The sequence below is a fragment of the Citrus sinensis genome, chromosome 5 (assembly GCF_022201045.2).
Source record: "Citrus sinensis cultivar Valencia sweet orange chromosome 5, DVS_A1.0, whole genome shotgun sequence".
Classification (NCBI taxonomy): Eukaryota; Viridiplantae; Streptophyta; class Magnoliopsida; order Sapindales; family Rutaceae; genus Citrus; species Citrus sinensis.
In genome coordinates, this window is record NC_068560.1 from 12,008,573 (window position 1) to 12,030,561 (window position 21,989).

The 21,989-nt window shown below is 37.0% G+C and overlaps 1 protein-coding gene across 1 annotated transcript; it reads left to right on the forward strand.

Moving 5' to 3' along the window:
- The first annotated feature begins 871 nt into the window (after nucleotides 1-871).
- LOC127902253 (uncharacterized) lies at nucleotides 872-2,328 on the forward strand. The gene is made up of 3 exons (XM_052441095.1): nucleotides 872-1,034; nucleotides 1,376-1,504; nucleotides 2,081-2,328. Exons 1-3 carry the CDS (start codon nucleotides 872-874, stop codon nucleotides 2,326-2,328), a joined length of 540 nt encoding a protein of 179 aa, XP_052297055.1.
- Nucleotides 2,329-21,989: the final 19,661 nt, after the last annotated feature.

The window sequence follows — 21,989 nt, forward strand, 5'->3', positions numbered from 1 at the left end:
AGCTTTGAAAGGAAGTTGACGGTTCATGGCTATAATTGAGATGGTGTGAATGGAGGAAATAAGTGAGAGTTTATTTATAACCGGACGTGTAAGGAAGTCTGGGATGAGGTTCTGTTTGCCTTTTATGTGTTGGACAGTAAAATCATATTTAGCAAACCAGTTTTTGAGGTTAAGCAGTTGTTTGTTAGGGAGCAACTTATTTTTTAAGTCAAAGATTCTAGGAAAAGAGGAGTTGCCCATGTTGATAAGAAATTTATGGCTGATTAGATGAAATTCAAAAGCCGATATACATTTATCTGTCAAGTACCAAAATTGAAAATCATATTCGAAAATAGTTTTTCATGATACCACCGAAAAACACGACACTCTTGGCCTTATACATCGTGGAGAGGTCAAGGTTAAGAAGCAAGTATTGGTAATGTTTAGTATCGGGGAGTATAGTGATGAGGTGCTTTATGCAATAGTTCTTATGCATGCTGGACATTTATTATTAGGGAGGCCATGGCAGTATGATAGGAAGGTGACACATGATGAATTTAGGAATAGATATAGCTTTGTCAAGGATAGGGAACTGTGACGCTTACTCTTTGAACACCAAAAGAAGTCTACAAGGACCAAATGAAGATGAGAGAAAAGAAATGACAACACAAAAAAGATGAGGCCGAGAGTTTTGAGAAGAAAAAGAAAAAGAGTGAGGCTAAAAGTGAGAGAAAAGAAAAGAGTAAGAAAGAGGAAAGAGTGAAAATGAGCTTTTCTGCAGGAGTGGATAAGATTAGGAAAGCATATAAAGCAAGCCATTTCATAGTCTTGCTCGTGTTCAAAGAATCATATCTAACCTTTGATGACACTAACCCTCCTCTGCCTAGCATAAATGCCTATTGGCTTACCACCCATTAAAGGCATTGAGCATCAGATTGATTTTGTACTAGGTGCTGTCATACACAATAGACCAGCCTATAAAAGTAATCTCAGAGAGACCAAAGAGCTCAAAAGGCAGATTATGGAGCTGATGAGCAAGGGATACGTGAGAGAAAGTATGTGCCCATATGCAGTACCAATGCTATTAGTACCAAAAAAGGATGGAAATTGGAAAATATGTGTTGATTATTGAGCCGTCAATAATATTATAGTAAAGTATCGTCATTCTATTCCTAGATTAGATGATATGCTAGATGAATTGCGTGGAGCCTGTTTATTTTCTAAAATTGATTTAAAAGGTGGCTATCACCAAATTCACATGAAATAAGGTGATTAATGGAAAATGGCCTTTAAGACCAAGTATGGATTGTATGAATGGTTAGTTATGCCTTTTGGTCTTACTAATGCACTAGTACTTTTATAAAATTAATAAGTCTTGTGCTGTGTGAATTTATAGGTCAATTTGTTGTTGTGTACTTTGATGAAATTCTAGTGTACAACAACACTTTAGATGAGTATATTGAGCATTTGCGAAGTGTGCTAGATATTTTGAGGAAAGAAAAGTTGCACGCTAATTATAAGAAATGTACTTTTTGCATGGAAAAAGTTTTTTTTTTTTTGGCTTTGTTGTTGGTGAAAATAGTTTTAATACTATTGCCACACCTCTTACTGATGTTGTTAAAAAGAATGTTGCATTTACTTGGAGTGTTGAACAAGATAAAACATTCACTGATCTTATAGAAAGGTTATGTTCTGCATCTCTTCTAGCATTACGTGAATTTAACTGCACTTTTGAGATTACGTATGATGCCTCAAGAATAGGTATTGGAGTTGTTTTGATACAAGATCGAAAGGCCATTACTTATTTTAGTGAGAAGTTGATTGGAGCAGCCTTGTAGTATCCTACCTATGATAAGGTGCTCTATATGCTTGTGAGGGCTTTAGAAACTTGGCAGCATTACTTATGGCTTATGGAGTTTGTCATATACACTTATCAAGAATCCTTAAACCATCTAAAGAGCCAAGGTAAGTTGAATCAAAGGCATGCTACTTGGATGGAGTACATTGAGACATTTCCCTATGTTATTCGGTATAAATAAGGTAAAGAGAACATAGTTGCCGATGCATTATCTCAGAGGTATGTGCTTCTTAATTCTTTAAGTACTAAAAATGCTTGCATTTGAGTATGTTAAGGAGTTATATGCCAATGATTCTGATTTTGTTGATGTCTTTGCTACATTTGATAAAGGATCATTCGGTAAATTTTATGAGCATGATGGTTATTTGTTTAGGGAAAACAAGCTTTGTGTGCCTAATAGTTCTATGCGCGATTTGCTAGTGAGAGAGGCACATAATGGTGGCTTGATGGGTCATTTTGAGGTTAAGAAAACTTTGAAGACATTGCAATAGATGCATTGCATGTAGAAAGGCCTAAGTTTAAGGTTTTACTGTATGGTTTCTATACACCTTTACTAGTTTTTAGTGAGCCTTAGGTAGATATTTCACTAGATTTCGTTTTGGGGCTACTTAGGACTCGAAATGGAAGATATTCCATTTTTGTGATCGTAAATAGATTTAGTAAGATAGAACATTTCATTCCATGTCATAAGTTAGATGATGCCACCCATATAGCTAATTTGTTCTTTAGAGAGGTAGTGCAACTGTTTCGGATAGAGACACTAAGTTCCTTGGTCACTTTTAGAACGTATTATGGGGTAAGTTAGGTACTAAACTTCTGTTTTTTACTAATTGTCTCCCTCAGACTGATGGCCAAATTGAAGTGGTCAATATAGTTTTATTTTAGCTTTTGCGCACTATCATTAATAAAAATTTGAAGCTTGGGAAGACTGTTTGCTAATTATAGAGTTTGTATATAATATGAGATTTCATTCGTCTACTTCTTATTCTCCATTCAAGATAGTTTATGGTTATAATCCATTAACTTTAATGGATTTGATTCTTGTGCTCGTTGATGCGAGAGCTAAATTGGATGGTCAAAAGAAAGCGGAGCTAGTAAAGTCAATTCATGAGCAAGCGCAGCTTCACATTGAGAAGAAGAATGAGCAGTACGTAACTCAAGTTAATAAAGGTAGTAAACGTTTGATTTTAAACCTGGTGATTAGGTTTAAGTTTACATGCAAAAGGAGAGATTTTCAGCTCAGAAGAAATCTACATTGCACCCTCGAGGATGAATCCTTTTGAAGAGAGGGGGAATGATGTGATCTAGAGTGCGCAGAGCATTAATTACGAGAGCACGAGCTAAGAAGATCAAGGAAGCAATGTAAGGATTTGTTCAAGCTACTTTGGACAAACTCAATTCAATTTCAATTTATAAGAGACCAATGTTCAAGATAGGTTTGAAAGAGGAGGAACCAGCCTTGGTATACTTGATTCGAGCTAAGAATATAGTGAGCGTCAGAAAGGGAAATTTTTTTTTTAAAAAAAGGGCTGGAAAAATAATTCTAAAGCTGTAGCTGTATTCCTTACGTTGAGAGCTTTGAAGCGGTATATTGTAGGCGCAAATATGACATCATATATCTAAGTTACGATTTGTTTAAAATCAGTGGTTCTATAGGTCAGAGCCCATGCGGCTCCGAGTTTTTAATTTTAGGGTTTTTCATGTTTTTAAGTTAAATTAGGGTTAGTCACCTTATATAAACACTCTTTTATGTTCTTTAAAGGGACTTTTGACAATCTTGAGTTTGATATCATTAGAGAGGATTTTTTCAACTTGTTCTTGAAAAAACTTTTGATTTATCAAAGGAGTTGCCAACCTTTGTGTTGTCTTATTTAGTAATATGGGTTCTTGAAACTTAGCTTCTCAAGAGTTTGGATCTTTTATTTGAATTCTGATTATATTGGTTTTCTTGGTTTCTTATCAATTTAGTCGTTTGTTTTCCTAGCTAGATCTAGAGGCGCTCTCATCAGATGATAAGAGGGAGAGATCAACGAAACGTGGCTCAAGTAGGAGTAATAATCATAGTAGATCAAAATCAATAAGTAAGAAGAATGTCTGTTCTCAAGTCATACCTAATGGAACTTAACAATGTTAACAACGCAGAGGTGGTATCATTTATAATTCTAAGTAATATTATTTGATCTCCTAGAAGAGGATTATCCAAACATGGAAGCAACTTCATCTTCAATCTCAACTCCTTCATCATCTTCCTCTCCTATTTCTCTTTCATCTACTCTATCTCTTCCAAAGTCATGTTCCAAACACATCACTTCTAAAATTGAAAATCTTGTGGAATATTCCTATATCCCCGAGTCTGCCCAAATTAATGAATCTCAATTCCCCATCATGGGTCCTTATAATCTATACAAACAAACAACCTCTTTTACTCGAAGTATCTGAACCCTGATCTCCACCAAAAGACCACTCCCAAAAGAATATAATCAATAGCCTCTCAAAGTGAGCAGTATGTCACTTTAGAAATACCCCAAGATCTCGTCACCAACTGGAAACGAGAAGGATATACACATCTCCATCTTGGTGGTGTTAGATTAATTCTGACCCTCCATGGTCGAAAAGGTTTACCTGTTACAGCCAGAATTGCTCTCCTAGACACCAGGTTCAAACAGGTACCAACATACTGTTGTAGGAACCATCCTGACCACTCTTCATGCTGGTAGTGTCTTATTAACCTTTTACCCAAATTTCAACCTCTCTCTTGAGGATCCCAATCTTCCGACAACCCTTAAAGTCCAAATCCAGCTCCAAGGAGCAGAACAAACACCCACAGTAAAGATTGCAACCCTCCATCACCAAATAGTGTATCGATTACAGAATCGTGCACTAGATCTTCCCACACCACACACTATATATGATGCCTTAATGATTCTCGCAGACACAGACACAATTCCAACCATCATCCAAATTCCCAAACAAATCCATAAACAAGAATTGCTCAAACTTATGCCTCTTGAATGGTTAACCAACTATGAGCATTTCCACCAAAACTCTGAACCAGTTCAAACAACAGAAGCCACATTTGAAAGACGACAAAATGGTCAAGTCAAACTATCTTTTCAAACACCTGAAACCAAGCATGTTTCAGCCACTTTACAACTTTCCTACACTGCTATGATTACAGCAGTTCAAACTGGTCAAGAAAAGAAACTTCCCATTCATGGTTTTTTATCAGAAGAGTATCCAGTATATCCAGATAACATCAATGGTAACTTCTTATGGGATGTTCCTGAAGCCCTTATGTGCAATCCAGATTGTCCCTGCTTGGATGATACGGATGTTGATGACGAATTAGACGTTATGAGGAGAAAGAAAAAGAAGAAGAAAAAATCTTCTCATCCAAAACCATCTTGCAAATCCTTTCCTCCACAACGTCCTACAAATCCCAAACCTCCTGTCCATCCAATAAGATCATGCCTTATGTTTTCAAGTCAATCTTATAAGGAATCATTCCCTCCACTTGAAAAACAGACAGACACACAAACCAGAGTTATCTCAAAGCCCTTTGTCCAATCCCAGTTACGGCCTCTGGGCAGCCTGAAGAACCAAAACAGTATGAAGCTGTTTTAAATTGGCAAACCAAAAATGCCAATGCTCAGAACCAAACTCTTCAATAACTCGGTAAGAAAATTGATCGCGTTGCCAATCAAGTCTCTCAGACTGAAACTAAAGTTGATTCAATCAGCAATCGTCTTGATCAGATGTACATCCATCTACAAGATCGTATCTCTGAACTAGACACCGATCTCAGACGAATGATCAATAACCACATCTGGGGTCCAGAGTTTAATAAAAAAGAAGCAGAAATTAGAAAGATCAAAGCTGAATTGACAAGAATTGATGCTGAAAAGACCCGACCTTCTCTTTTTACTCAAACACAAACCCCAACAGTACCTCCTCCGATCTTTGAATCTTATGCACCTTTCTACATACCATCCAGACCTCAACAACCTATTTACAATCAGTTCTTTGGATTCTCTCACCTTCAACCAAAACTATCTTCACCAAAAAAATCAAAATCCAAAGTCAAAATCTTAGAACCAAAGTCAAAGGCCACTTCATCTTCATCAGTTCCTTCGGCACCATCAGAAGATTCACCAAAAGCCACTCCTGAACCTCCCAAAAAAGACAAAGGCCCAATGGATCAATATTATTATCACACTGTCCAAAACACATCTTCTGACTCCTTTGAACCAGAAACAATCTATGAGTCAAACCCATTAGAGTCCAACCTGTCTTCTTCTTCCTCATCCATAAACTCAGTCGGTACCTCTACTAACTCTGAATCCGAATATGCTGACATTACAAGCATATTAATGGCCACCAAAACTAAAGATCCTAGTACTTCAACTGCCACACCTATTGTTGAAGACAATTCTTCTGATGCTGAAAATAAAGCATCTTCAACAGAACCAGAGCCATCAATGCCTCCACTAGTCCCTGATCACTCAACAAAACCATCTTCAGCATCTTGGTTCACATTTGATGACATTCCTCGTCATAAATGGCCTGCTCGACTTTAAGAATTTGCCGCATGGATTGACCTCCAAGGAACTAAACCTAATGCTCAACCTCAATCTGTTCTCCGTGAATTTATGGCCCGGTCAACGGGTTCTTTACGAGATTAGTTAGAAAGCTTGGGAGAATACCGTCAACTCCAATTCATGCAATCTCCAATTGGCACAACACTCAATATCATTCATGAACAATTCATTGGTGAAAAAACTGCTTCCACTAATGCAGATAGAAAAGAGTATCATCAGATGAAGTGCTGCTCGCTCAAAAGATACCTTTTGGAATCTCATTACAAAAGGATGAGTATTATATTTTACAAGCTGAATGGGTTCAACGAGCCATCTCTTAAACATGTCTTCATAGCCTCTCCTCCTTCTGAGCTACAACCTGATCTTCAAAGGAAACTCACAGCCACTAATCTCAGCATAGCTGATATCTCTCTAGGAAAGATTTTCCAAATGGCAGTGCTATGTCTCGACAAGATCTGTGAACAAAAAGAATTCTTCAAAGATCTCATGGAAGACAAAAAATCCTTTTCTGAAGCCTGTAAAAAACCCTATCTCAGGATGGAGTGCAAAGATGAAAAGAAGTGTATCTGTCCAACCAGAAAGAATAAACACTTTCAGAAACACTTCCATAGAAAATCATCCTCTAAAAAGCCTCTCCGATATTTCAGGAAAAATGATGCTTCCCAGTACATAAAGAAAAAGCACAACCGTTGGTTCATCTGTAAAAAATGCGGTCACTTTGCTCGAAACTGTCCTCACAAATCTGTCAAAACTGTTCGTCTCATACAACATCTTCAACATTCTTCCTTCTTATCTGAGAATGAAGATGTTGAATTAAATTTTTCAGAACAGTCAGAACAAGATGATCAGACTGCTTTTATTATCGCAGAATCTTCTGATTCTGATGATATTTCAGTCATTTCTACAGTTCAAACTGTCAACCATGTTTCAACCATTCCTAGACCTTCTCTAAACATGTTAATCCTTCCTTCAAAGTTTCATAAACCCGTTCCTGTCATCGGGTTTATTAACACTGGTGCATATACCAGTATGATTGATCCTTCTGTCCTTCTCCCTGATTGTTGGGAAAAACACTTGAAACTTTTCCGAGCAGTTAATGGAGAAACTTTTGAAACCACCTTGATTACCAAAAAACCCATTGGTATTAAATTCTTTCCAAATTGCATAATTTGGAAAAAGATTGTAGCATCAAAACTTCCAGATAAAGATTTACTTATAGGTTTTGACATTCTTCATTTGGTTAAAAACCTATTCCTCACCAGTTCTGGAGTTCGCTACAAACAAATGTTCTTGCCATATGCAGATACATTACACCTGTATACACTTTCTGAAACATCATCTCTATACAGTCATATTTCACAAAAGTTCTTAGAATTTTGTCCAGAAAACCATTCCCAGTTCCACCATCCTTCACCTCTTTGGAAGAATGATCAATTATTCATTCACATTTCTTTCAAGCTCAACGAAGACATAAACCCCACAAAAGCATCATACCCGAGTATGTCTCCTTCAGACCTCCTACTTACTAAGCAATAATGTTCCCAGTTGCTTCAGCAAGGTCTTATTGAACCTACTGATTCAGATTAGGCTTGTCAAGCCTTCTATGTTGAAAAAAGATATGAATTAGTTCACGAAACAAAGAGGTTAGTTATTGATTACCAGCCACTTAATTCTTTCCTTAAAGATGATAAGTTTCTCATTCCAAAAATCCAGACCCTATTTGTCTATCTTCAAGGGGCTCGTATCTTCTCTCAGTTTGATCTAAAAGCTGGTTTTTGGCAACTTGGTATTTCACCAGTTGACCGTCACAAAACTACCTTCTGCATCCCTGATACCCATTATCAGTGGACTGTTATGCCTTTTGGTCTTAAGGTTGCCCCTTCATTATTTCAAAAAGGCATGACAAAATCTTTAGTACTATCCTTCATCATGTTTTGGTATACATTGATGATATCTTATTATTTTCCTTTGACCATAAGAGCCACCATAAGCTCCTTTTGGATTTCTTTCATATTGTACAGGAACACGGAATCATGCTTTCTGAAAAGAAAAACAGCATAGAAAAGGAATCAATTGACTTTCTTGGCATGGTGATTAAAGATGGCCATTATCAACAGTGTCCTCCATGGGAACTGGCACAAACTGAAGCTGTCCAACAACTAAAGGTGGTAGCCCAGTCACCTCCTCCTCTCTGAATTTCCACAACTGGACAACGCATTCTACAGACTGATGCCAGTGATGATTACTGGAGTGCCATCCTTCTTGAAGAGATATATGGTGTACGTCACTTCTGTGCACATGGAAGCGGACAATTCAAAGACTCTGAAAAGAATTACCATGTGATTTACAAAGAGATTTTGGCGGTCGAGTATGGAATCAAAAAGTTTGAATTTCATCTAATCAGCCATAAATTTCTTATCAACATGGAAAACTCATCTTTTCCTAGAATCTTTGACTTAAAAAATAAGTTTCTCCCTAACAAACAATTGCTCAGCCTAAAAAATTGGTTTGCTAAATATTATTTTACTGTCCAACACATAAAAGACAACCAGAACCTCATCCCTGACTTCCTTACGCGTCCGGCTATAAATAAACCTTCACTTACTTCCTCCATCCACACCATCCCAGTTATAGCCATGAATCGTCAACTCCCTTTCAAAGCTCTCAACCAGAGAACTTTTCCCATGAACATTCCTTTTTATTCAGCCTACTAGATGTAAGACTTTGCAAAAAAATTCCTTTACCGGTATTTCTTCAATGTTCAAAGCAAAAAGCCTGATCGCTTCCTTCTCTCTGTATGGAAAATCTGTTTCTCACAGGTCTTACCCTGTCTTCCCTAACCATCTGAGAAGATGAGTTATGATATATGTGGTGTCTTACTACCCTGTATGCTACCAAACTGGTCTTTCCTGTTAAACCAATCCTCACTCACATCACCACTCCTGAGTTCTCATCAGATCTTCTCTAGACTCTCCTTGAATGGTATTCACCACTCACGTAGTGGCGTAAACAACTAAAAAATATGTGTACTTTTCACGGATTAGATAGAATGCCAGAACAAGAAGCCAACCTGTTCACTACAGTCTTCATCGTTCATAGACCTTACTTCTAGCACCCAGAAACCAGAGACTTCTGGACACAAGATATGGCTTATGAATGGAAAGCTTGTCCTCATCCTTATACCTTCATCCATGACACATCTGTTACCTCTGTTCTCAAGTCATACCTAATGAAACTCAACAATGTTCAGCCACCTGCCACAAACATCTACCACACCTCTGTTGGACCATCACACAGCTTAGAGATTGTCCCAAAGACACAGACTTGTACTCCAGGTTCCAATTCAAGTCCTCAAGGAATCCTTGTCATGGAACAACGTCCTGACTACACTAACGTCTTATTCCAAGACGCTTAGGACCCATGTGAAGATTTTCAATCTCTCCTCCATACTGAAATCCCCATTATACTGTTACAAACCCAGACCCTCCTTCTACATCAGCCCCAAAAGAGATGACTAGTGCTGATGAAGAAGCCTATTTACAAGCTGAAGCTTATCTTGATCACAAACAGATCGGTCGTGCCAAGCGCCAATATGAAAAAGAAACTGGCGATGTGTCTCCTTCACGCTACCCATCCACTCCATGATTGTAGACACGCATGGGAATCTTTAGCTTTTGCTTTTTTAAAGTTTGCTTTAATAATTAGACAAGGGTCCTATCTTGTCTAAAGTGTGTTTTCTGCTTTACCTTTTTATTTTTGGCATGGTGTGCTTTACTCTTCTACTTTTGTAAAAGATAAGGGTCCCACATTATCTCTCCTTCCTCGAGATCTCTATATAAGGATCTCTCTATCCCTTTGTAAGGCAGGAGTTAATCAGAAATAAAATTCAGTTTCTCTTCACATCATGTTTGTCTAAAAACTTTTCTCTCTTCTAGGAACCAAAGAAATTATTTAGGGTTAATAATTATATGCTCACCTTTAATTTTCTAAACTAAGTATGCTCTGCACTTGCCTTAAGCCTAAGGATCCTGTGCATCAGAAAGTTCCTGTTTTATCCTCCAAAACCAATTTTTGTAAAATGAAATTATTTTCTCACAGCGTTCACCCTCTTTGAAGGTCAAGAGTGCCGTGTTTTTGGGTGGTATCATGAAAAACTGTTTTCACAAATGATTTTCGGATTTGGTATTTGATGGATAAGTATATATCGGTTGGAAACCAAAACTTGCGGGCTATTGGTCCTAAGAACAGACTTTGTTCTATTATAGATCTGGTGTAACAACACCACGTACAGCTACCCACTGATACCAGTGGGTGGCTTCAGTTTGTGCTGGTCCCCATGGAGGACACTATTTTCGCAGCATGCGGGACAACTGGCTTGTGTGAATTGCAACTTTAGGGATAAAATCACGGACATAATTAACAATCCCAAGGAACTGTTAGATCTGCTTTTTGTTGAGATGTGTGTCCGAAAACTTTAATAATCTAGTTGCAATGTGTGGACCAGGTTGATAATGACCATCTTTAATCACCATGCTAAGAAAGTCAATTGATTCTTTTGCTATGCTGCTTTTTTTTTTCAGAAAGCATGATTCCGTGTTCCTGCACAATATGGAAGAAATCCAAAAGGAGCTTCTGGTGGCTCTCATGATAAGAGGAAAATAATAAGATATCATCAATGTATACCAAAGCATGATGAAGAATGAAGGAGCAACTTTAATACCAAAAGGCATAACAGTCCACTAATAATGGGCATCAGGGATGCAGAAGGCAGTTTTGTGATGGTCAACTGGTGAAATACCAAGTTGCCAAAAACCAGCTTTTAAATTGAACTTAGAGAATATACGAGCCCCTTGAAGATGGACAAATAGGGTCTGAACTTTTGGAAGGGGGAACTTATCATCCTTAAGGAAAGAATTAAGCGGCTGGTAATTGATAACTAACCTTTTTTTACCCAAACTAATTCAGATCTTTTTTCAACATAGAAGGCTTGACAAGCCCAATCTGAATCAGTAGGTTCAATAAGACCTTGCTGAAGCAATTGGGAACATTCTTGCTTAGCCAGTAGGAGGTCTGAAGGAGACATAACCGGGTATGATGCTTTTGTGGGGTTTATGTCTTCGTTGAGCTTCAAAGGAAGGTGAATGAAGAATTGATCATTCTTCTAAAGAGGTGAAGGATGGTGGAACTGGGAATGGTTTTCTGGACAAAATTCTAAGAACTTTTGTGAAATATGACTATATAGAGATGGTGTTTCAGAAAGTGTATACAGGCGTAATGTAACTGTATATGGCAAGAACATTTGTTTGTAGCGAAGTCACCTCCTCCTCTCCGAATTCCCACAACTGGACAACGCATTCTACAGACCGATACCAGTGATGATTACTGGAATACCATCCTTCTTGAAGAGATAGATGGTGTACGTCACTTCTGTGCACATGCAAGTGGACAATTCAAAAACTTTGAAAAGAATTACCATGTGATCTACAAAGACACTCAGGACCCATGGGAAGATTTTCAATCTCTCCTCCATACTGAAAATCTCAAGTACACTGTCACAGACCCAGACCCTCCTACTACGTCAGCCCCAAAAGAGATGACTAGTGCTGATGAAGAAGCCTATCTACAAGCTGAAGCTTATCTTGATCACAAACAGATCCGTCGTTGTTGTGCAAATTTTATTGAACTCGCAAGTGCACGAATCTATTGTAGAATAGATTAATGGTGACGAGTGTCGATCCCATGAGGAGGTGGATTTTAATTATATGTAGAATTAATTTTGTATGAGGGTGGTTGGATTTGTGGTGAAAATGATTTAGATTATCCTAAAATTAGAATTTAAATGGCGAGAATAAATTGAATAGAAATCTATTGAAATGACGTACTTGGGTATCTGGATCCGTATTAACATGCACCATGGGCTAAATATTCCTTATTAATACTAATTAAATCATGAGGGGGGAATCCACACCTCATGAATCACACTCTAATCAATATGGTGCTAAGGGCTTATCGTGCCAAATAATAATAACCTTGTACTAGAGAGCTGGTGAAACCAAGGCGGTATCTAGACAAGATTATTATTATTTGTCGACAAGAAGTCAAAACATCCACAAAAACTAGAGGGGAAGAGAAAATAAATTTACCAAATAAAGCTCATGACACATGTTGAGACTTCACCTTCAACCCAAGCTTGAAAGAAAATTAGCTACTCATAATTGAACTAGGGGCAACAAGGAAATTTATTAAAATACGTAGAAAATACAAGATGAAGAAAGAATTATAGAAAATGGAGTCCAAAAATGGATTCAAAGATATCAAATTAGGGGGGGAGACCCCCTTTTTATAGATACATTGAGTAAATCGTGGCTATCGGATTAAAAACAGTTTGGACGCTCAGGATTGCGCCACGTCATCAGTCAACAATACGCGGTTTGACCACACGGGTGAACAGTAATACAGTTTGACCCGGGTTGAACAGTAACACGGTTTGGTTGAAAATAATCCTGTGTAATGCATGTATCGTACACGAGATTTTTGGTCCACTGATATGCTGCTACGTCATCGATCAACAGTGTATAAGAATTTTAGTCCAACAGGATCATGACACCTCATCAGTCAATGCCAGATCATCGGTGAATGCCACGTCATCGATCTGTCTATCTGAACAGTGTCGTGAGCAGTAACGTAGACAGTACCGTACATGTGAATAGTACCGTACATGTGAACAGTGCCATTTTTCCTTTTATGCTCCTCCTAAGGTTTTCGATTGTCCTGAGTTCAAAAGTGATGTCCGTTTTATCGTTTGATCTCTCGTTCATTGTGAAATGACTATGATGCCCCTAAAATACATAAAATACTTAATTAAAATAAAACACGCATAATTAAATTACAAGAAGCTTAAATACATAAAAGTTAGGGTTGTTAGTAAGGCTTGAAATGTAAAATGACGATTTTCTCCTTTATAAATATGATTTTCTAACACTCAACACACCCCCCAACCAGCTTATTGCTAGTCCCTAGCAAATAAAGCGAAAACAAAATTCAAACACAAAATATATATATTTATTTTATTATTATTTTTTATTATTTTTTAAAAACAATCTTGTTTATTCAATCAGACTAATGATAGTAATCAAATAAAAGTATAAGCATTATCTCCAGTCTAAAGAAAGATCACACCCACATCAACCATTCACATGAATCAGCCCAGTGGACTTTGTCATAGCTACTTTCAAGAATGACATGTCAAACCCCAAAATCTCACTGGAAGTAGTGACACTCACAAAGAAATTAAACCCAATAAAAATAGTCACTCCAGTGAATGGTAATTGAGAGAAAATAATAAAGAAGTGATATCACATGCTCTCACCAAGATGAAAGAAATATGCCCTCAGCTTAGAAATAATACGATCTCAAGTCAAATAAAAATGCTAGTCAACCCAATTTATTTATTTATTAATTTTTTTTATTTTTTAATGCACCACTACATCTTTTTAGCCCATATAACTAGCTTCTACTTCAGACTATAGTTCCCTAAAATCAAGAAGGACTTTTATTAGGACGTAACGTAGGCTAGGGACATGGCTAACAAAGAAGGGAAATAAGGAAAACAAAGTGTATGTTTGAGAAAAATGCAGAGGAATTTTTTTTTTTGGAAGTTGTAAGGTGGATTTCACCTATTATTGTTATTTTTTTTCTTTTTTTTTTGAAACAACGAAGATATTTTTTTTAGCATAACTTCACTATACAAAATATTTATTTACATTTTCCTCAAACATAAATAGGTGATGGAACTTGTAAGATATTGGGTAATACTCCAAATCGGAGTGGTTCAAGATGATAAGTTTGACAAAAAAAAGTCTTTTTTTTTAAATTTTTTTTAAAGGCTCAAAAGGGTTAACTATGAATATTTGATAAAAATGATGGCTAGAAAGGCTCAAACGGATCAAAGATGGCCTTTCCATCGTCTTTTAGGGCTCTAAATAATCTTCAATATCTACTAGTTAGATGGGCCTCCATATGTAGCAACACACATTTTTTTTCTTTTCTTTTTTTTTACAATTTTATTTTTTTTAAGGGTTAACTCAAAAGAAATCTAGAGATCGTGTATACGATAATAAACTGCTAAGCTGTATAAAGAATGGGCAAAAGGGTTACTCTCCAAGAAAAATGATAGGCTCAAAAACTCACTTGATACTTATTATGACATGTTCATTCCTTCAAGCAATTCATATTTGTCTTCAACATCAACATGTAGAGTAGCAAACATAGTGTAACATCACTTAAGACCAAAGATAATACAAATACTAGAATTTGAAATTAATCATGTCATCCAATGTTAAAACAAATCACACAATTTTTTTTTAAAACAGCATTCTACCCCCCAACCTATTGTAAACATGAAAAGAAAATATGCATGCAGAAATGTGAAAATGATGCAGAAAAACTAATTAAAAAAGTTATACTTAAAATGATAGAAAACGAAAATGGTTTTTTTTATAACTTAAAAAGATGCATTTCTAGAGGCACTACACTTCATATTTAGCCATCTTCGACTCAAAAAAATTGAAAATGTATATTTATAAAGGAGAAATTAAAAAGAAGAAGAAAATGAACATCAAAACATAATAAAGAAAAAGAAAATGTCTGATTTTTTTTAATTTTTTTTTCAAACGATAAAGATGCGTTTCTAGAGTCACTACACTCCATATTCAGCCATTTTCAATACAAAAAGTTAGCAACAGTTAGTTTCTACAACAACAAAAATCAATAAAAACTTAACCAAGATTCCACAATTGTCGACTATTCCCCCCCCAACCAGAACGAAACATTGTCCTCAATGTTTGAAAGGAAAGAAGTAGAGTTTAGAATACATCACCTGGGTGGTGCAACACAGAAGAAAATATTTACAAGCGGAGAGTTAAATCTAATTTGTATTTTTTACTACGGCTACTGTTACCATCATTATTTGGACGCTCCAACACAAAGTTCCAGGGGTCTGACTCCGGTCTATAAGCTTGTAACAGATCAAGTAGCTCATTAGCAGTATGAGCACAAATAAAAAGCTTTTTGGTATTGGAAGGACCGAAATAGTTTTTTATTGCATGGTTAAGAAATGCGATAAAGCCATCATAAAAATTATTGACATTTAACAAACCGATGGGTTTCTGGTGAATGTGCAGATGGGCCCAAGATGCTAGTGTGATAAGTTCCTCTAGTGTTGCAAGATCTCCTGGAAGGAAAATAAAAGCATCAGCATGATTAAGCCTTTCAGTTATTCTTTCTTGCATACCTGAGACGACTAACTCTTCTCCAGTCGGTGAGTCAAACAAACTGGCCAAAGGTTTTAGGACTCTTGGGATGATGCCTAACACTTGGCTTCCTCTGACAAAAGCAGCTTCTGAGACCAATTTTGATAATCCTCGGTCACCTCCTCCATACACCAAGTGTAATTTTCTCTCTACTATGCTTCGACCAAGATCTACGGTTGCCTCAACGAACTCTTTATGTTTGCCATAGTTAAATCCAGAAAACACACAAATGTTCTTGAATTGTCTATTGGGAGTAGCTGCCATTGGAATATTTCTCAAAAATAATTTGTGAGTGCTTAACAAAAAGTCTTATTTAAGAATCTTGGTGACAGTGGATCACAACTGTGTATGAGGTGGCATGTCAGTGTCAAATAACGTGTAAAGCACATGGCTACCGAGTCAAAAAGGAAACAGTAAAAAGAAAAAGAAACAATGATAAAATAAAATTATTAAAGACAATAATGCAAATGATAAAATAACAGTGAAATAAAATAATAGTGAAGTACAAGGATATTTACAGGTAGTTGCGATTATGGCTCACATCTTCCTCTGGTTTTACGTTCAGAAGTGGTTTGAACGCCCTCTATGGGTCGAGGATAGGCTTCCCATCCAGTTTTCTTATAAGCTGGCAAACAGGGTCGTTTATAGTCAGATTCCCGAGACTATATCGTGCATGCTCTTTTTGGAATAATGGCCATAACTGGAGAATCGCTCCTTGCACATATCCACTGGAATGCGTTTCAAGAGACAGAAGGATATCATCCAATGGCTCCTTATTCAAGCCATCCCTAATGAATTGAATCTTATCTTCCCTATTATCAGACACCATTCCTAAAGAACATGGGTTTTTATTGCATCTCATTCTAGCACACTTATGACAAGCAATAGAAATTCTTTGAGCTCTTCGTTTTCTTGCATAATTTCCTTTACTACAACCAGGCATGTATGTAATAAATTTTGGAGGCAACTGTCCTGCCAATCGTACTTTAGCTTCGATTAACCAACGGACGTCAGCAGGTATGTTATTCCTCATAAGTAATCGCATGCGTTCGGACCGAGCTTTATAGATTGTAAGGAGGGCATTCTAAGGAAGTGAAGGGAATTGATTATGAAGCTTTGCTAGAATCTCGTTTCTGTCCATACATTTGCCTCAAAATATCAGTTATTATGGGAAACTGAAGTAACCGACTTGATTGTCACGGAGTACCGTTATCCGTCACTTCAACGGGGTAACAAACTAAAGCACACAAACAGAAAAACAAATTAAAACACACAAAGAAAATTAAAATCGTCATCTTATTGAATTTACCTCAAGCTCCAACTGGATGTTGTAAACACTTCTCTCAATGTCTCTGAGTTGGCTTTCTAAACCCTCAACATAGGATACTAACTCTGGTGGTTGCAGAGCCTAAATATGATGTGTCTTACAAAATCGAATCTGCTTTTTGATATGAGATTTTACACGTTGAAGTGGTTTAAGAATGTTCAGGAGGAACAGTTTAAGTATGGTACTCATGATTAACAATGATAATAAAAAAAACTTAATGGTTAAACAAACACACTTATAAAATAATTTCAATTAGCAAAAGAATAATAAAAAGAAAGAAAAAAAATCAAATCACCAAAAAGAAAAAAAATCAATTCAAATCTGGTGGGTCATTCAAATTTATTTCGGTGTCTTCTCCATGTGGTTGGTACTTTAGATATGACTTTAATCTTTGACTATTAACTTAAAACGTGACACCGTTCTTTGGGTCCTTAATTTCAATTGCCCCATGTGAAAAAACAGTATGAACAATAAAGGGGCCAGACCAACGAGAGCGTAACTTACCTGGGAATAGGTGCAAGCGAGAATTGAATAAAAGCACTTTTTGACTTGGAGTGAACGATTTTCTCATAATTTGTTTGTCATGGAAGACTTTCATTCGTTGCTTGTAAATCTTGGCATTTTCGTATGCATCATTGAGAATTTCTTCAAGTTCTGCCAACTGTAATCTTCTTTCTGAGCTAGCTTGCTGCATGTCAAAGTTGAATTTCTTGATGGCCCAATATGTATGATGCTCGAGTTACACAGGTAGGTGGCAAGCTTTTCCATACACTAGCCTGTAGGGTGACATCTCAATCGGGGTCTTGAAAGCCGTTCTATATGCCCATAATGCATCATCAAGTCTTAATGACCAATCTTTTCTGTCTGGCTTCACCATCTTTTCTAATATGTGCTTTATTTCTCGATTGGAGATCTCAACTTGGCCACTAGTTTGCGGATGATATGGGGTTGCCACTTTGTGAGTGATTGAATACTTCGTCAAAAGAGCTTTGAATGCTTTGTTACAAAAGTGGGCACCACCATCACTGATTATCGCTCGAGGGAATCTAAAGCGTGAAACAATGTTGCTTTTCAAAAATCCTATCACCACCTTGTGATCATTGGTTCTACATGGAATTGCTTCTACCCATTTCGATACGTAGTCAATAGAAACCAATATGTATTGATGACCAAAAGAAAGGGGAAAGGATCCCATGAAGTCGATAACCCATACATAAAAAATCTTAACCACTAAAATTAGATTTAATGGCATCATGTTCCTTCGTGTAATGCTCCCCATTCGTTGACACCTATCACATGAAGAACAGAAAGTGTAAGCGTCTCAAAATATAGTTGGCCAATAGAAACCACATTGTAAAACTTTAGTAGCTGTTTTCTTAGCACTGAAATAGCCTCCACAAGCTTGTTCATGGCAGAATGAAAGGATATTCTGAATTTCTCTTTCTGGGACACATCATCTAACAATTTGATCTGCACAATACTTGAACAAATAAGGGTCATCCCAAAAGAAATTTTTTATTTTCGTAAAAAATTTGGCTTTGTCTTGCTTGGTCCAATGCTCTGGAAGTTGACCTGTAACAAGATAGTTAACTATATCAGCATACCAAGGTAACACTTCCACACTCATTAATTGTTCATCTGAAAATGACTCATTCAATGTTAATGGCTCTGTCATTGTGTCAAAATGGAGACGAGAGAGATGGTCTGTCACAACATTTTCTATGCCTTTCTTATCTTTAAATTCCAAGTCGAATTCCTGCAAAAGTAACACCCAACGAATTAGTCTAGCTTTTGCATCTTTCTTTGTGAGAAGATATTTAAGAGCATAATGATCTGTGAACACAATTATTTTACAACCAATGAGATAAGATCGAAAATTTTCCAATGCAAACACTACTGCTAGCATTTCTTTTTCAGTAGTTGAATAGTTCAACTGTGCATCATTTAATGTCATACTAGCATAGTAAATAACATGGGCAATTCGATCAACTTTTTGTCCTAATACTGCTCCTACTGCATAATCAGATGCATCGCACATAAGCTCAAATGGTAAGCTCCAGTTTGGGGGCTGAATGATGCGTGATGATGTCAACAATTGCTTTAATTTTTCAAAAGCCACAAGACATGAATCATTAAAGATAAAAGGTACATCCTTAGCAAGTAGATTGCATAAGGGTCTAGAAACTTTGCTAAAATCTTTAATGAAACGTCTATAAAAACCAACATGCCCAAGGAAAGATCTTACTTCTCTGACTGTTTTAGGTGGAGGAAGATTGGAAATGAGATCCACCTTTGCTTTGTCAATCTCAATAGCTTTGCTCGAAATGATGTGACCGAGAACAATACCTTATTTTACCATAAAATGACACTTCTCCTAATTTAAGACTAAGTTCTTCTCGATACATCTCTGCAGAACTAGTGTTAGATGATGTAAACATTGATCAAAAGAGTCACCAAAGACAGAAAAATCATCCATAAAGACTTCAAGGAATCGTTCAACCACAGAAAAAAATGCTTAACATGCATCGTTGAAATGTAGCAGGTGCATTACATAATCCAAATTGCATCCTCCTATATGCAAAAATGCCAAAAGGGCAAGTGAAAGTGGTTTTCTCTTGATCTTTTGGTGCTATAGGAATTTGATTATATCTTGAGTAGCTATCTAGAAAGCAATACAATTCATGGCCTGCTAATCTATCAAGTATTTGATCGATAAATGGTAAAGAGAAATGGTCTTTACGTGTGACAAAATTTAACTTTCTATAACCAATGCATACACGCCATCCTGTAGTTACTCTAGTTGGTATCAATTCATTATCGGCATTGGTAACTACTGTGACTCCTGACTTTTTAGGGACAACTTGTACAGGACTGACCCATGAACTATCAAAAATTGGGTAAATGATACCTGCGTCTAATAGCTTAAAGACTTCAGTTCTAACAACTTCTTTCATATTAGCATTTAACCGACGTTGCATTTCCCTAGTAGGTTTAGCATTTTCATCGAGGTGAATGTAATGCATGCAGTCTATTGGGTTTATACCTTTTATGTCTGCTATGGTCCATCCTAATGCTCCTTTGTGCTATTTTAAAACATCCAACAACTTACCTTTTTGTTCGTCATTGAGGGATGATGAGATGATTACCGGCAAAGTGTTTTCTTCTCCCAAAAATGCATATTCCAAAGTGTTGGGTAATGGTTTGAGCTCGAGTTTTGGTGGTGATTCTGATGATGGGATGACTTTCTTTTCTGATGGTGCTAGTTGTTCAACTCTTGACTTCCATTTATTAGTGTCCATGGATGGTGTTGAGTCAAGTAGGGCGTTGACTTTATCGACTGATCTGTCAATATCAAAATCCAAACCAAAGTGAGTTAAACATGTTTGTAAAGGATCATCACTAAGGTTTGAAATAAAAGTGTCATCAACTAATGTTTCAATTAAATCTACATCAACAATTCCATCATCTGCATTATAAGGTTGTGGCAATGTTGAAGATGTTCAGCTCCATAGTCATGTTGCCGAAGGACAACTGCATATTTTCAGTCCTGCATTGAATGTGAGCATCCGCAGTTGCCAAGAAAAGTCGGCCTAGAATAATGGGGATGTGCTTCCTTGAATCTTGTATTGGTGAAGTGTCAATTACAATGAAATCAACAGGAAAATAAAACTTGTCTACCTGGATAAGCACGTCCTCCACAACACCACGAGGTATTTTCGTGGACCGATCTGCAAGTTGTAACACGACTAGAGTTGGGTGTAATTCTCCAAGTCCAAGTTTCAAAAATACTGAGTAAGGCAACAGATTTACACTAGCTCCTAAATCCAACAAAGCATTTTCAATTGTGTGGTTCCCTATGCTACATGAGATAGTGGGGGAGCCTGAGTCTTTGCATTTTAGAGGAATTTTATGTTGGAGTATAGAACTAACGTTTTTTTGTTAAAAATGCCTTATTTTGAACATAAATGTTTATTTTTTTAGTACAAAGGTCTTTAAGAAACTTGGCATAAGATGGAACTTGCTTTATAGCATCAAGTAAAGGGATGTTAACACTTACCTGTTTGAAGATTTCAAGAATCTCACCTGTGGATTTTCCCTTCTTTCCTTTAGCTAACATCTGAGGAAATGGAGCTTTGGGAACATATTCTCGTGGGTTGGTTTTTTCTTTCTCTTCCGATGGTGAGTCCTCAACATTCACATGTACAATTTGATTTTCTTTTGTCACCGGTATCTCCACTTTGTTGTCGACTTCTTTTCCTTTTCGCAAGGTAATGACTGCTTTGACCTCTCCATGTTGCTGTGGTGAACTGGTACTTGCTTCATGCACTCCTTTAGGATTAGGCACTGGTTGACTTGGAAACTTGCCTTTCTCAACAGTCATTGCCAAGGTCTGAACTGAAGAAGCAAGTTGTCCCACCATTTTCTCGAGGCTTGAAACTGATTGGGCTTGTGAGTTGAAGCCTGCTCTCAACTTATTTCGTAGTCCATCAATGGTGCGGTTCTGTTGTTCAATCGTGGAGTGAGTAACATTCTTGAAATTCTGGAATGCATCCTCCCATGGTTTGGGTTGAGAGTAGTTCTGGTTTTGATTGAATGGTCTAAATAGTGGCTGAGAGGCTTGAGGATTTTGAGGAATTGGTGAAGCTAGAGCTGCTGGTCCATTCTGTTGGAATCCTTGAGACAATGAAAAATTGGGGTGGTCTCTCCAATTTTTGACAAACAGCATGAAAATCATTTAAATGATTATATGGGTCCTCATTTAAATGATTATATGGAGTTGTCCATGTGAGGAGACAATTTAGCACACTAGGTTTTAGTTCAAAACTCCTAGCAGCTACATTTGGGTATCTTATACATGATGTGCTCAAATTAGCTAAAGGACTAAAATAGTCCTTAAATGGCCTCTCCTGTGGTGC

Excerpts from the sequence above, each read along its gene's own strand:
- LOC127902253 (XM_052441095.1), top strand. The coding sequence starts at position 872 with ATGCCTATTGGCTTACCACCCATTAAAGGCATTGAGCATCAGATTGAT. Across the intron at positions 1,035-1,375 it reads CAAGGGATACGTGAGAGAAA|GTCAATTTGTTGTTGTGTAC; the intron begins GTATGTGCCCAT and ends GTGAATTTATAG. Across the intron at positions 1,505-2,080 it reads GCACGCTAATTATAAGAAAT|TACTAAAAATGCTTGCATTT; the intron begins GTACTTTTTGCA and ends TAATTCTTTAAG.